At 39.3% G+C, this 14,074-nt stretch overlaps 1 protein-coding gene across 2 annotated transcripts in view; it reads right to left on the reverse strand.

Annotated features, from left to right (window-relative positions):
• Positions 1 to 7,807: 7,807 nt before the first annotated feature.
• LOC136874328 (spaetzle-processing enzyme) overlaps positions 7,808 to 14,074 on the reverse strand; it is a 125,987-nt gene continuing 119,720 nt past the window's right edge. For both annotated transcript variants that reach the window (XM_068227716.1, XM_068227717.1), the window contains one exon: positions 7,808 to 8,613. In XM_068227716.1, the coding sequence (XP_068083817.1) occupies positions 8,306 to 8,613 (308 nt within the window). In that variant the 3' untranslated portion in view covers positions 7,808 to 8,305. The remainder of the gene's footprint in view (positions 8,614 to 14,074) is intronic.

Consider the following 14,074-nt stretch of genomic DNA (forward strand, 5'->3'; position numbering starts at 1 on the left):
GCCTTGGCGGCGAGTGATGGTGATTTTCTAATATTGCCTTGAATAGGCTTGGAAAACTGAGAGCACGTCAGCTCTTTTCAAGTGTTGTAAAAATGCCTCTGAGAGGCTTCATGTTGTAAATTGGGAGCAAGTGCTCCATGTATTAGGGGATTTCTGCCCTTTGAACAAATTTGTAAAGTTGAGCTGGGAGCTCAGAAATTGTAAAACTAGAGGCTTGAAGCCCAAGAGAGTTCTGAAATCTTGGATTTTTCTATTTTGTATCCTAAATGTTATTGTTATCTCACTAAGTGAAAATTTGTTAATTTTATTGTTTTCAAAAATATAACCTTCAGTTTACGTTTTAAATTCAATTCTTGACATTGTAATTAGACCCATTTATCCCGGCACCTTTTTTCACCTCTTCTGATCCACGGGCATCTCCGTAACAGTAACAATCAAAACCATCAATATCTACTCGAGATCTGTCACCGCACTTGGTAGGGCCGTTTCTTTTCTTATCCACCGGGTGAGTTGGCAGTGTGGTTATGGCCGCACAGCTGTGGGCTGCATCCGGGAGGTAGTGGGTTCGAACCCCACTGTGGGCAGCCCTAAATATGGTTTTCCGTGGTTTCCCATTTTCTCAACAAGACAAATGCTGGGGCTGTACCTTAATTAAGGGCACGGCCGGTTTCTTCCCAATTCTAGCCCTTTCCTTTCCCCATCGTCGCCATAAGACCTACGGTGCAACGTAAAGCAAATTAAAAATAAACAATCTTTTCACATTCCCTACCAAAGGAAAGTTGTATCCACCCATTGAAATTGATTTGTGGGTACGCCACTGCATCCACTCACCATTTAAGGTACAAGGTAAGCCCGAAGAATGGTTGCATACTCAAAATACACCACCGTAAATGATGCGGTTATGGTTCAAAAGTACTAAAGAGAGGTAAGGGACGGGGTCTAGTGTTTTATGTAGAATCCGAATCAATAGAACGTGACTTCCCATTTTAAAAATATTTCAAGCATCGACTGCGATTGAAGCCTCGGCCGTCTTGATGAGAAGATAGAACCATTGGAACTGAGTTATCAAGCCCGCTAATTACACAATACTTACCCGCACTTTTGATGGTGCCATTTGAGGTTCCAATCAGTACCCGGGCATTTGACAAAGTATATAGGCCTACCTACAGAACTTAGGCACGCATCCGCGATATGTCTTGCTACTGTTATAATAAATAACTCTTTCATTCTTACCGAGGATGCTCATTATTTGGCTTCTTAGTGACAAAACCGAGGATGCACATAGTTTTGGCTTCTTAGTGACAAAATGCTCCATCTTCCAAAAAAGTTACTTATATGGCACAATATGAGGAACTAATGTGCAGCTCACAATCCTGTCACAGTCCTCCCAACGCTGCAATTTAAACACAGCACATCTCTCAACCACTGTACAACCCGAGGATCTCTAGGACATTGTTGTTTCCTGGAACGGATATGCAAAAACCTGACACGATGTTGTAAGCTTGCAACTCTTTCTGGCCATGGCCGCTGTTATCTCGGTGGTCACGTTCCGGCCCCCTATTGAGTAATCCCTTGCTAATTGCCTTTTCCCTCATCTTTTGACATTTGCCAACACACGGTTACATTCCCAATACTGAGGCCTCTACAGGGAAATAGCCCCATGCATCAAAATCCTAAGTGTTTTCCTTTCATTCGAACAGTACAAATATGGAGAATTACGTATGGCCCTATTGAGCCTTGCTAGTAGATTCGTTGTCGCTACGATAATTTAACATTTTTAAGTTGTTCGTACTATACCCTTCCACCCACCATTATCTCATTCTTCTTTTCAAGAACGGGGGTTAATTGCATAAATCATGTATGGTGGTAGTAAGTATATGTTCCCGTCAGCTACTCAGGGTAAAAATATCAACTTAGTCCATAAAATCTGTTAATATAATCGCAGGTTCCGTTGAAAAGTAAAGACATTCGCATATTCAATCATTCAACCCCCATAATCAAACAATTAACCATGATATCGATCATATCATCTCATAGTTTATTACTATTAGCATTTATACTACCTTATGGCTACACATTATTACTTATTTTCAGAAAGAAAACGCAGAAATTATCCTAACTATAGTGTATTAGCATGCTAATATGATATCGAATAAAATCAAATCGAATTGAGGGCTGTAGAGAAAAGAAAATGAAGTCATGTTACATATTTAACTTGAATACATAAATTTTTTCAATTAACATAGTTGAAATTGGATTTACTATATCCTTTCATTCATAACTTGTCATTAATACTTTGATGAATCATTAGAGTTCATCACTTGGCATAGCCCTAGTGTAGGCACTCCACTCACTCCGCTTGCTGTACACGGAAGCTCCGCGGCCGGTGATGCTCTTTTATTTTTGGTTCACAGGATTGCCGATAGAAGCGTCCTGTACGATCTGTCAGCGATCTCCGAATTGTTGCCAACTGTTAAGGAAATGTCCAGCGGACTGTTGCGAAATTAGTTTTAGGTTACAACCACTAAATTACTTTTTTCTTGCCGTGCGGGCAGTATGCGCCGCGGCGATAGTTAAGAGCCTCTGGGGGCCACTGTTCTCATGACAGAACTTGGCCTGGATTGGCAATGATAGGTTACAGCTACTAAATTACATTTTTTCCTGCCGAGCGGGCAGTATGCGCCGCGGCGATGGGCCACTGTTCTCATGACAGAGCTTGGCCTCGATTTGGAAAGATAGGTTACAGCTACTATACTCCGTACGGCTCTACTTCTAAATTGACGTTGTAGCAGATTTTGGCTCTGTCTGGTGGTTATGCGCTGAAGCATAGACATCCAACCAATCCCAAGCTGCCATTCATATCGATTTATATCGGCAGAGCACGATCTCGAAACTTAGTTGCCAACTCTAATATTTACATTCGCCACGTGGTTAACCTATCTCGCTCAACGTGTATGCTATTCGGTACGGTTCGCGATCTTTTCCATTTTCCTTCAGTAATTAGTGTGTTCTTCATATTGTTGGAGGGTTCTAGCGACTGAGATCAGTGGAGTGCTCCCTTTGTAGGCCATAACCTCCTTTCTGTGCCAGCCATTAGCCGTTAGTGATGTGTTATTTCCTCATTCTCTTTTCTTGTTAATAATATATTCTCTTTCAGTGCCAGATATTGTTAGAAAGTGTAGTTCTTGTGAATTTGTTTTCAATCCATATTCATTCGTTTTTCTGAGTACTGTATTGCAATTTAAAAGGGCTGTTTATCGCGGTTGTATTGCATCAGCTGTTCCCGCGGCAGTAGCGCGCTGGCAACAGAGGGATGGCGATGCTCATTTATTTTGCGAAACTTCAATTTAGAAGTAAGGCCGTGCGGAGTATAAATTACATATTTTTCTTGGTGTGTTTCTTGCTCCGTTTTTATTCTGCACGTGTTGGTAACGGAACCAGCGAATTACGAATTATGGGAATGACGTCATATCGGCCAATGGCCGTGCTCGTAGCAGCCCGGCTAATGGTGGATGGCGCGTGAAAACTTTCGTTCTGTTATAAAAGTAAACATACATTTTTGGGAGGGTTGGTGGGTCCCTGGCATTGGTAATGAACACATCTCTCTTCTAAAAGGATTTTAAGGTACAATTCATATATATTTCTTTGCGAAGTTGTGTGTTATATACTGGAGTGCCTAGGGTAGGGCGCTACCCATCACTTTTGCATACAAATAGTTCATGGTGTGAATGAGGTTTGATTCTTTATTTCAGGAGGAAGTAGGGATTCTTCATATTTACTTTGGATTTTTGTATTAACTTTTCGAGATACGAGATAATCAATAAGTTTCCTGGATGTGGTATCAAATTGTCATGACACTTCAAATTGATACCGGTATATCTATAATAATACTAAGTAAGTATTATCATATTCATTCGTACATGCCAGTAGAAATCAAATATTTGATCAATAAGTGCCACTAATAGAATAACCAATCAGTTCAAACTATGAAAATCGTGCTGTACGATTAAATATTTATGTGCTACTGTAATTAAAATAAACTCTTATATCATTTACCGCTGTGCCAATGCTAATTTGTAATTCAATTCACCAATCTACATTCACATTGTGAAACATTCGTTCTGTAAGGCGATGTTCCTTAATATCCCTATATCTACTCCATAAAGTATGTGAGATTCAATTAACCTAGCATAATCTCTCATGTTATACTACCAATCGACCTTTAATCACCTGGACTGTATCTCTATATTCATATGAGCATGACCTAACCTCGCTGCTTGTGTCTTATTTATCATACAATAACCGTAACTAACACATAAATCCGTAACATCATTTTCCTACCATTGCTCACACAATGAACCATTAATATTCTCCAATACTATCATTACTTCATAATTCTCATATATTTCTTCCTATAGACTCATCTGCATATACGGTATAAGTTCTCAACTCAATTCTTCTAAACAACCTCTTTGTAACGGTTTACTAGTCCATCGACGACATATTCTTCTTATTAATCGCGAATTCCCAATATTTAATCCATTTCTTCTTATAATACAGTCATAATGGCCATGTCTGCCGATTTGATCTCTTCAATATCCAGATTTTACTTTGCAATTCACAGACTCTCTTCTTGATCTCGCCTAGTTCAACGCTAAATGATCTTTCCGAGTAGATTGGTACATAAACATCGATATACACATTCCATATATGCTTACAATAATCTAAAATCATCTTAGGAGTACAGTATAACTATTACTCAAATTGTCACACGCTTGCGGTTAACTTCTTAATATCTAGTTCTGACATTCACATACTGGCACATATGATTTATTTGTAGTCGCTTTTGCACTCCTACTATTATATTTCAACAACTACAAATAACTTTGAACTGGTAATTTGGAAACTTATTACTTATCTCGTCTCGATTGGGTCAACTGCTGGCTCCTGCTCGTTTATTATGCCATCTCTGAGCAATCAGCTTTGGTCTCCATATACGTCACAGCTGGGCATCGGTCTCGGCAGTCTGGCTTGAGTCATAGCATCTCAGGTAGTCCTCCGGAGAGACACAGAGGGAAACAAGAAGCTTCTCATTCATAAATGAAGATATTTTCAGAGAAATCCAACAGCTTCAGCAAGGAAAAGCAGCAGGAAGTGAACAAATTACTGGGGAGGTATTAAAGACAATGGGGTGGTACATAGTGCCTTATTTAAAATTTCTCTTTGACTATGTCATAAATAATAGTGTAATACCAAAAGGATGGAAGGAATCCTTAATAATACCAATTTATAAAGGAAAGGGTGATAAAAGGAAACCAGAGAACTACAGACCAATCAGCGTGACCAGTATAGTTTGTAAAATACTGGAGAGTTTAATATCAAAGTACATCAGAGGGCTATGTGATGATAAAAATTGGTTCATGAGGAGCCAGTATGGATTTAGAAAGAAATTTTCTTGTGAGGCACAACTGGTGGGATTTCAGCAGGACATATCAGACCAATTGGATTCAGGAGGCCAGTTAGATTGCATAGCCATAGATCTTTCGAAAGCCTTTGATAGAGTGGAACATGGAATATTATTAAAGAAATTGAGGGAATAGGATTGGACGTAAGGGTTACACGTTGGGTAAAAACATTTCTAAATGCAAGGGTTCAGAAAGTCAAGGTAGGAATTAACGTATCGCAGGAAGAGAAAGTTTGGAAGGGAATTGCACAGGGTAGTATAATCGGTCCGTTACTTTTCTTAATATACGTAAATGATTTAGGGAATAATATAACATCAAAAATAAGATTGTATGCAGATGACATAATTGTTTATAGGGAAATAAATACCATTGAGGATTGTTCAGAATTACAAAGGGAACTTGAGAGTATCCAACAATGGGTTGAAGAGAATAACATGAAGGTTAATGGAGGCAAATCAACTGTTACAACATTTACAAAAAGGAGTTTTAAAACTGAATTTGAATGTACTTTGGATGGGGTAGTTATCCCATAAGATGGCAAGTGCACGTACTTAGGTGTAAGATTTGAAAGTAATTTGCACTGGAAGGGTCATGTGGATGACATTGTTGGGAAAGCATACAGATTGTTACATGTCATAATGAGGCTACTTAAAGGATGCAACAAAGAATTAAAGGCGAAAAGTTACTTAAGTATGGTTCGTCCATTTTTGGAATATGCAAACAGTGTTTGGGATCCTCACCAAGAATACCTAATAAAAGAAATAGATAGTGTGCAGAGGAAAGCAGCAAGATTTGTAACAGGGGATTTCAGGAGAAAGAGTAGTGTATCAGAAATGTTAAAGGAACTAGGGTGGGAAACTTTAAGTAAGAGAAGGGAGAAAATTAAACTTATAGGATTATATAGAGCCTATACAGGAGAAGCAGCATGGGGAGATATCCGTGAGAGGCTTCAGTTGGAAAATAATTATATCGGCAGGACTGACCACAAATATAAAATTAGAAGGAATTTTAGCAGAAGCGATTGGGGTAAATTTTCATTCATTGGGAAGGGTGTGAAGGAGTGGAACAGTATACCAGGGGTAGTGTTTGATCCTTTTCCAAAATCTGTATAGATATTCAAAAAGAGAATAAACAGCAACAGAGAAAATAAATGAAATGTTAGAGGGCATTCGACCAGTGCAGCTTAATGTAAATAAAAAATGTGTGTGAATAAATTAATTCCATCCCCTGGTCTAAGGAGTTTGGACAGCCGAAGTAGGGGACTGCCTATAGGGGTGAAGTACAGTGGGGACTTCGAGGGCCCTGGAACCGCTACGGTAGCTGTGAAGGCCCTTCAGGAACTCTGAAAAGTGGGGGTAAAAGGGGCTCTGGTTAAGACGCAGCAGGTCGTTATGCTACTTAGGTTCCAGAATGGGTAAAGAAAAGAAAAAGTAAATAAATGCAATGTAAATTTTAATCTTATACCAGTTGTACAGTATCATTTGAAGTAATTCCACATACTGTATATCAGTTAACTATATTTGTAAGTAGTTCAGGAGATATTATAAGTATAATTTTGTAAAGAATGTAAATTTATTAAGGATGAACTGTGTGTTTAATAGAAAAAAATGTTAGTGTAAATTATATAATATTGTATTATAGGAAAATTTTATTCTCTTGTTAATTTAATATTTAGTGCTTGACGATAATGTATTTTAGTGTACCATTTGCCACCGAGGTAGACACCTCATTTGCAAATAAAGAGATTTTGATTTGATTTGAATACCACTTTTGCTAGCTTTTTACATGTTGATTTAGTTTTAAATTTTAGATTTTAAATTCATGTAATGCCAATAAGATAATGGGAATGAAATCGTAGTAAGCTCTGTTTTGTATGTCGATTTGATAGTGATGATGAGACAAATGTAAAATATGTTTTGACACTATGAAATATTAACATGGAAAATAGAGAAAAATTGTAGTCTATTTCAACACTTCCCTATTCATCAATTTAAGTGGAAGTAGTTCTATAACGACTTCAGTATGCTAGTCTTACATGATGTTACGAAGAAACACCTTAACACTGGTTTCCAGCTGTTGTCCATTTCTCCTTGCTCTCAGAAGAGAGAATAAATTATGCTACAGATGTCCCATTTTCTTTCTACTTTCAGGTATGTTGCAGTTTAGATGGGTAGAATACATATATCTACTGCTCCATTTTCACTTAATCCAACCTTATACAGTTTCTTAAAGTTCATGAGATATATGAAGCTGAATGTGGGAATTTAATCATGATTTCTGTAATAGGAAATGGGGCAATAGTATCCACATATATTCCTATTACTTTGAAATGACAGCATTGATAATGTGGTTCCAGCTATGACTTTATTTAATTATTCCTGTATATAAACACACTATGAGCAGTATAATTTCATTCTTATTCATATGTAAACAGCTTTATACATAATGTAACATTAAAATCCATTTACTGTAACAAGATAATAATAATAATAATAATAATAATAATAATAATAATAATAATAATAATAATAATAATAATAATAATAATAATAATAATAATAATAATAGTGGTTTTTACATCCCACTAACTATTCTCATGGTTTTCATAGAAACCGAGGTGTTAGAATTTTGTTCCATAGGAGTTATTTTACTAGCTGATGGCATACTTGAGCACTTTCAAAAATCACCAAATTGAACTACAGTAACTTGAGCTCAGAAAGCCAGTCCTCTATTGTCTAAGTCACTCAGCCCAAATACGCTGAAAGACTCATGTTGTTCAGATATTATTCTTTCCTTTGTATGCCCACTTTGTTAAAGTATTAAAGGTTTATAAAATAAATCTAAGAATTTACATTTTTTAAATGTGATGCGTTAAACAACTCCTTCATTTTATTCTTTATCCAGGTTTGTTTCGTGACTACATTTGCATATACCGCATCATCTTTACTCTCATGACCACAAAACTGAGGACCTTGCCATACCACTCCAACCAGGACATAATGGGCTGATTTTGGATCAATTTTCATGATAGGGCCTCCACTGTCAAAAGTACAAGTATCTCTTCCTTCGCTGTAAACTGTGGTAATTTTATTTTCATCAGCAGATTTTATGGTCAGGCTCACCCATTGTTTTGCGTCAGAGGTTCTCCCTGAAAAGGATAAAAACATTCAATGTACAGAACTGTAATTTACTGGAAGGTTTTATAATGTCTACATTGATGTACTACTGTACACTAGTGTCCAAAAGTTAAGCATAATCACTAAACGAGGCCATACCGCCTGATAGGAATGTCAGATGGATTGCTGAACAAATGAAAGCTGTCTCACACACCATATGCCACATATCTTGTCCAAAAAACAGTGTCAGAAAGGTTCTGATAGCTAAGGTACTCCTTTGACAACAACTGACAAAACTTGACAATGTCTTCCACAATAAAATATGCTGTTAATAGGGTGTATGGTTACCCCTAACAGCTACACATACTTCACAGCGACATGGCATGCTCCAATATAAATGTTCCGTTATTGGACATTATACATTTTCCAACTAACTCATTCCTGGTTGCCAGCGTTTCGCCCCCTGTGCTAGGCTGGGCTCATCAGTTGGTACCTAGCACACCTACCAAGAAGCATGGCTAGTGCATACCGTGGAGGCCACTGCGTAGGCTAATTGTAGCCACCGGCAGTGCCAATGCACTATGAGAGACTTTGTTCCATTACCAAAAATTGATTCCTGCTCGCTATCAGATGGTCCAAGAGCTCTTGTGGCAGTCAATTCCTTTCTTCCAAAAGGGCAATGCAAAGGTCTTGAAAGGTCCTTGGTGGAGGCTGACGGGATGCAATTCACCTCCCCAATGCATCCCAGGCATGTTGTATAGGATTCAGATCCACAGACCATGCTAGCCAGTCCATGCGATGAATGTCTTCCCCAGCCAGATTCATCCAACAGAGCAGCGCGGTGCGGTCCAGCATTATCGTCCATTAAGAGGAAGTCTGGACAAACCGCACCTCGGAAGAGTCGAACATGTGGTCTCAGTACCTCATCCCTGTATCTTCGAGCGTTAACAGTGCTCCTCGGACCACCCATGAAGGTGTGCAGGTCCGTACGACGATCGAACATGATGCCGCCCCAAACCATGGCGCCACCACCACTATACTGGTCCCATTCTACGATGTTCCTGTGGTTGTATCGGCTACATGGTTCTCTCCAGATTAATGTGCAACGGAAATCGTTCTGCAAACTGAAGTAGGATTCATCTGTGAAGAGCACATGCCTCCATTCATTCATGGTCCAGTTTCGATGTTGACGGCTCCACAGCCCGTCTCTGTGCTGGAGTGAGCGGGACATAAACTGCTGGATGTCGGACAAACAGCCCTGCTGTTCAGAGCCTCCGGTGCACAGTTTGTCTGGAAACGGCAACCCCTGAGACGGTTGCAAGCTCTGCTGACAATTGTCTTGCAGGTGCACTCCGATTTCGTCGGGAGGTTAAGGCCAGATATCGGTCCTGCTGTAGGGTGATTACCCTTGTCGACTGGTACTGGCCTACGACTAACATCGCCTGTGTTTCGAAATCATCTCCAAAACCTGGAAATGACACTTTGTGGCACATTCAAGGATACGGTGACTTTAGTCTGTGGCTGGCCTGCTTCCAGACGGCCGAGTATTCGAACTTGCAAAACCGGGTCCAAATGGCGTCGTTGTGCCATTATGTTGTCACGTTTACCACGAGGCTACACTCTGCACACTATAACAGGGCAAACACGACTGAGGGAATATGGTGCGCAGGCACTGGCTCTGTTTACCTTGCGGTTACGCCACTAGTCAAAGCAGGGAACAGTCCTTTCCTCTATAGAGCGAACACGTAAGGTTGGTAGGTGCATACGTCATGCGATTTGCGGTCTATTTCCTGTTGCCCTGCTTATTCGTAAGTTATGCATAACTTTTGGACACTGGTGTATATATTAACTTTATGTTTGCTGGATTTTTATATTATGTGGAAAATAACTATTACAATGGAGTGCATCAGAATATGTTCCATCAAAAGTTGTTATTGGGACGTAAAAGCAATAATATTATCATGTAGTGTAATTATATTTGTAACATGAAGAGGACCTCCCCCTAGAGTTAGGCAACATTTTAATCATCGGGCATTAGTGTCACCTACTGCTGAGACGTTGGACTCTCTACTTGTCAGTCCTGATAGCCTCTCCATAGGTATCGCTATCAGGGGCGGTTTCTCCATAAGGTTGCAGGTTTGTGCTACCCCCATTAAATTTTTATGTTTATTTTAGGTAAACTTTTATCATTTGGATTACTCAACTACTGTATTTTTATTCAGCAAGACAAACCTTTCAAGAGCTTGAAAGAGCAAATATTGACTACAGGGTACTTAACAAGCCGCTACTCTTAGATGTTCATTGCAGGAGTCGAAAAGTTTGCAGCGAGAAGTCAACCTGAGGTAGGATGAAACTTTGGCTGCTCGAGGGGTGCGCGGGGCTGCTAGAAGTGTGCTTTTTGGCTGCTAGAGGGGTGCGCGGGGAGAGGAAAAGATAGGCGTGGCTTCTTATACATTGCTTAAATGGAGGTTTATCAACCTGGCTCCTCCTACCACGGCCGACTGGATCCCTCGCTGCGCTAAGGAGCTACCTAAAGCGACGCATCAAATCGGCCGTGCTCCTACGTAACCAACTACTAGCGAAGTCGCTAGAGACCGTTGCTGCTCAATGTGAGATTCTGTTATAGAACAGGAGTGTCATCTAGCGACACCAGATGGAAGTTCATCTGCTGGATCACGGCCGGTTGGATCCCTTGCTGCGCTCGGTAAGGAGCTAGTTGGAGCTATTCGTCCTGGCTAGAGCGACGCATCAAGTCGGCCGTGGCTGGATATATAACTAATGTCTCTAAATTTGATAATAAAAACCGCCATTTCTTTCAATATAGTCGTGAGCTTTGTTATGTGCGTACAAGCTAAGTAGATTATTGATTTCATTGTGTAAACATTGGTGTCAACATGTGTGTTTTTATTATTGTGCGTTTTTATCAGTTAGTGGTATTTTGCCAGATCATGAATTCGGTGCAGTCTTTAATGTGTGGGCCGTTTCCGCAACGGACTGCTGAGGAACAATCCGAGGTGAAACGAATGGGAAGGCCCACGCGACGTTTAATTTCGAAACCAGATACGTTACAAAAGGATATTTTTTTCAATACCGGAATTAGGGTACCTCAAAGTGTTTCATTTCAGTATGGTAAAAGAGTTTTTAAATGAAAAAATGTTAATGCGTTATAGTAATATTCCTGAAAATAGAAATATAAAATGTTTGTTTTTAATAATAAAAAGGTATTGTTGATGTATCTAGATTTGAAAATTAGCCTGTAATCATATTATATCATTGGTAAAAACTGTGCACCACTGAACTTTTAAACCACCAGCCGCCACTGATCGCTATAAGTACCCTGTTCAGGGTCCACGCCTAGGAACCTGTTAGTGATATAGACCTATAGTTTTCTAACAATGGTTATATAAAAAGATTTGAAAAATATTTCATAGTTTGTCATTGTTGGATGCACCGGGCGAGTTGGCCGTGCGTGTAGAAGCGCGCGGCTGTGAGCTTGCATCCGGGAGATAGTAGGTTCGAATCCCACTATCGGCAGCCCTGAAGATGGTTTTCCGTGGTTTCCCATTTTCACACCCGGCAAATTCTGGGGCTGTACCTTAATTAAGGCAACGGCCGCTTCCTTCCAACTCCGAGGCCTTTCCTATCCCATCGTCGCCATAAGACCTATCTGTGTCGGTGCGACGTAAACCCCTGGCAAAAAAAAAAAAAAAATTAAAAATAATAATAAAAAAAATTGTTGGGTGTAGTATTGGAACTTGTCTCGAGCCAATATTGCTTTTCAGTAATAATCAACAGAAGAGTTGTATGAAACCAGAAATTTAGGAAGAAAATGACGGTACAGCAATATCGTTTATCGGTAATAATCAATAACAAGTCGTATGACCATTGTTTAAATCGATCATTAATCGATCAATTCCATTAATACTAATCAATAGTACTGGTTGAAAATCGAGTTTTGGACTTTTTTGTTGATAAACTTTATTTTTGCTAAAAAATAACGCATTTATAATGAATTACCTACAAAGCCACAAGTATTTCCTAATTTCGCATTATTCGGATTTCAGTAGAAATTCGCCCTAAAATTCGCAGCTACCGCAAAATACGAAATTTTTCACTCCCTACCAATTGTTATTCAGAGTGATCAATAGCCCACTATTGTTGTTTTTGTTAAAGAAATAAGAAACAAAAGGCAGAAAGAAAAATGTAGAGATACCAGTACTAAATATAATAGAGTTTTGTCTTCATTTGGTCTTTTTATTCATCCAGCCCTACTGCCCTGCCATTTCTTCCTCCACCCACTGTGGATAGCCGTAACAATATTATTAGCTAGTATCTTGCTTGCTATATTGGCATTTCAGCTTTTAACTCAACAGCAGTTTCCATTTCTGTTAGAGCATAGTACTGTAGGTAATAATAAAATAGATACTGGCAGATACTGTATAAAGTCATCATCATCATCCTAAACCATCTCCAGTTTCCCGGGTGTGGTATATGAGCCTCCTCCATCTCATCCTGTCCTTGTACCATTCTTGTACCATCCTTGTACCAGGTGTCTTACCTGGTGGTAAAATTGCGTTGCCTTATTGATTCGATTGTTGTTTTGCTAGGTTGTCATTTGATAGAACGCTACCCAAGTATTTGAAAACTGGAACGCTGTCCAGTTGGGCTTCATTTAACATGACTATTGGTTCTGCTCCTTCCCAATACACTTTCATCACCACCATCTTGGTCTTAGAGATGTTTATACCATATTTCTTAAACTCCTCATTCTAGCTTTGCATTCTCTCTTCCAATTCCTCTTCTGAGTCACTCCAAATCGCAACGTCATCTGCAAATGTGAAGGCTTTGATATCTCCATGATCTTTCCTTTTAATATATTTCATTACTACATCCATCACAATAATAAATAGAAGGGGTGACAATGAGCTGCCCTGCTGCATTTCTCTCTTTGTTTCAAACCAGTCCGACAAACCACGTCCTACTTGAATACAACTTTTATTCCCACTATACAACATTTTCCCTTGGTCTATGAGGCTGTCTCGCACTTGAAGTTCTTTCATGCATTGCCAAATTCTTTCCCTTGGTACACTGTCGTAGGCTTTCTCAATGTCCAGAAATGTTAGAAATAAAGGCTTGCTCTTCTCCCAGTATTTTTCCATTAGCATCCTAATTGCAAATATTAGGTCTGTAGTTGACCTTCCTGGTCTGAAACCATACTGCTCTTCTTCCAAAATTTGTTTCAACAATATCTCTGATTCTCGTCCCTATTATTTTTTCCAATATTTTCAGGACATGAGACAGTAGTGTAATACCACAATAATTAATACATTTTTGTCGGTTTCCTTTCTTAAACAGAGGTACAATGATGCCCATCTTCCAGTCCTCAGGAATAGTATTTTCCTCCCATATCTTCTTGAGCAGTCTGTAGAACCACTGGATTCCTGGAATTCCCACTGCTTTCAGCATATCTGTACTTAGTTCGTCAATGCCCAC

Source organism: Anabrus simplex, chromosome 5, assembly GCF_040414725.1.
Source record: "Anabrus simplex isolate iqAnaSimp1 chromosome 5, ASM4041472v1, whole genome shotgun sequence".
Classification (NCBI taxonomy): Eukaryota; Metazoa; Arthropoda; class Insecta; order Orthoptera; family Tettigoniidae; genus Anabrus; species Anabrus simplex.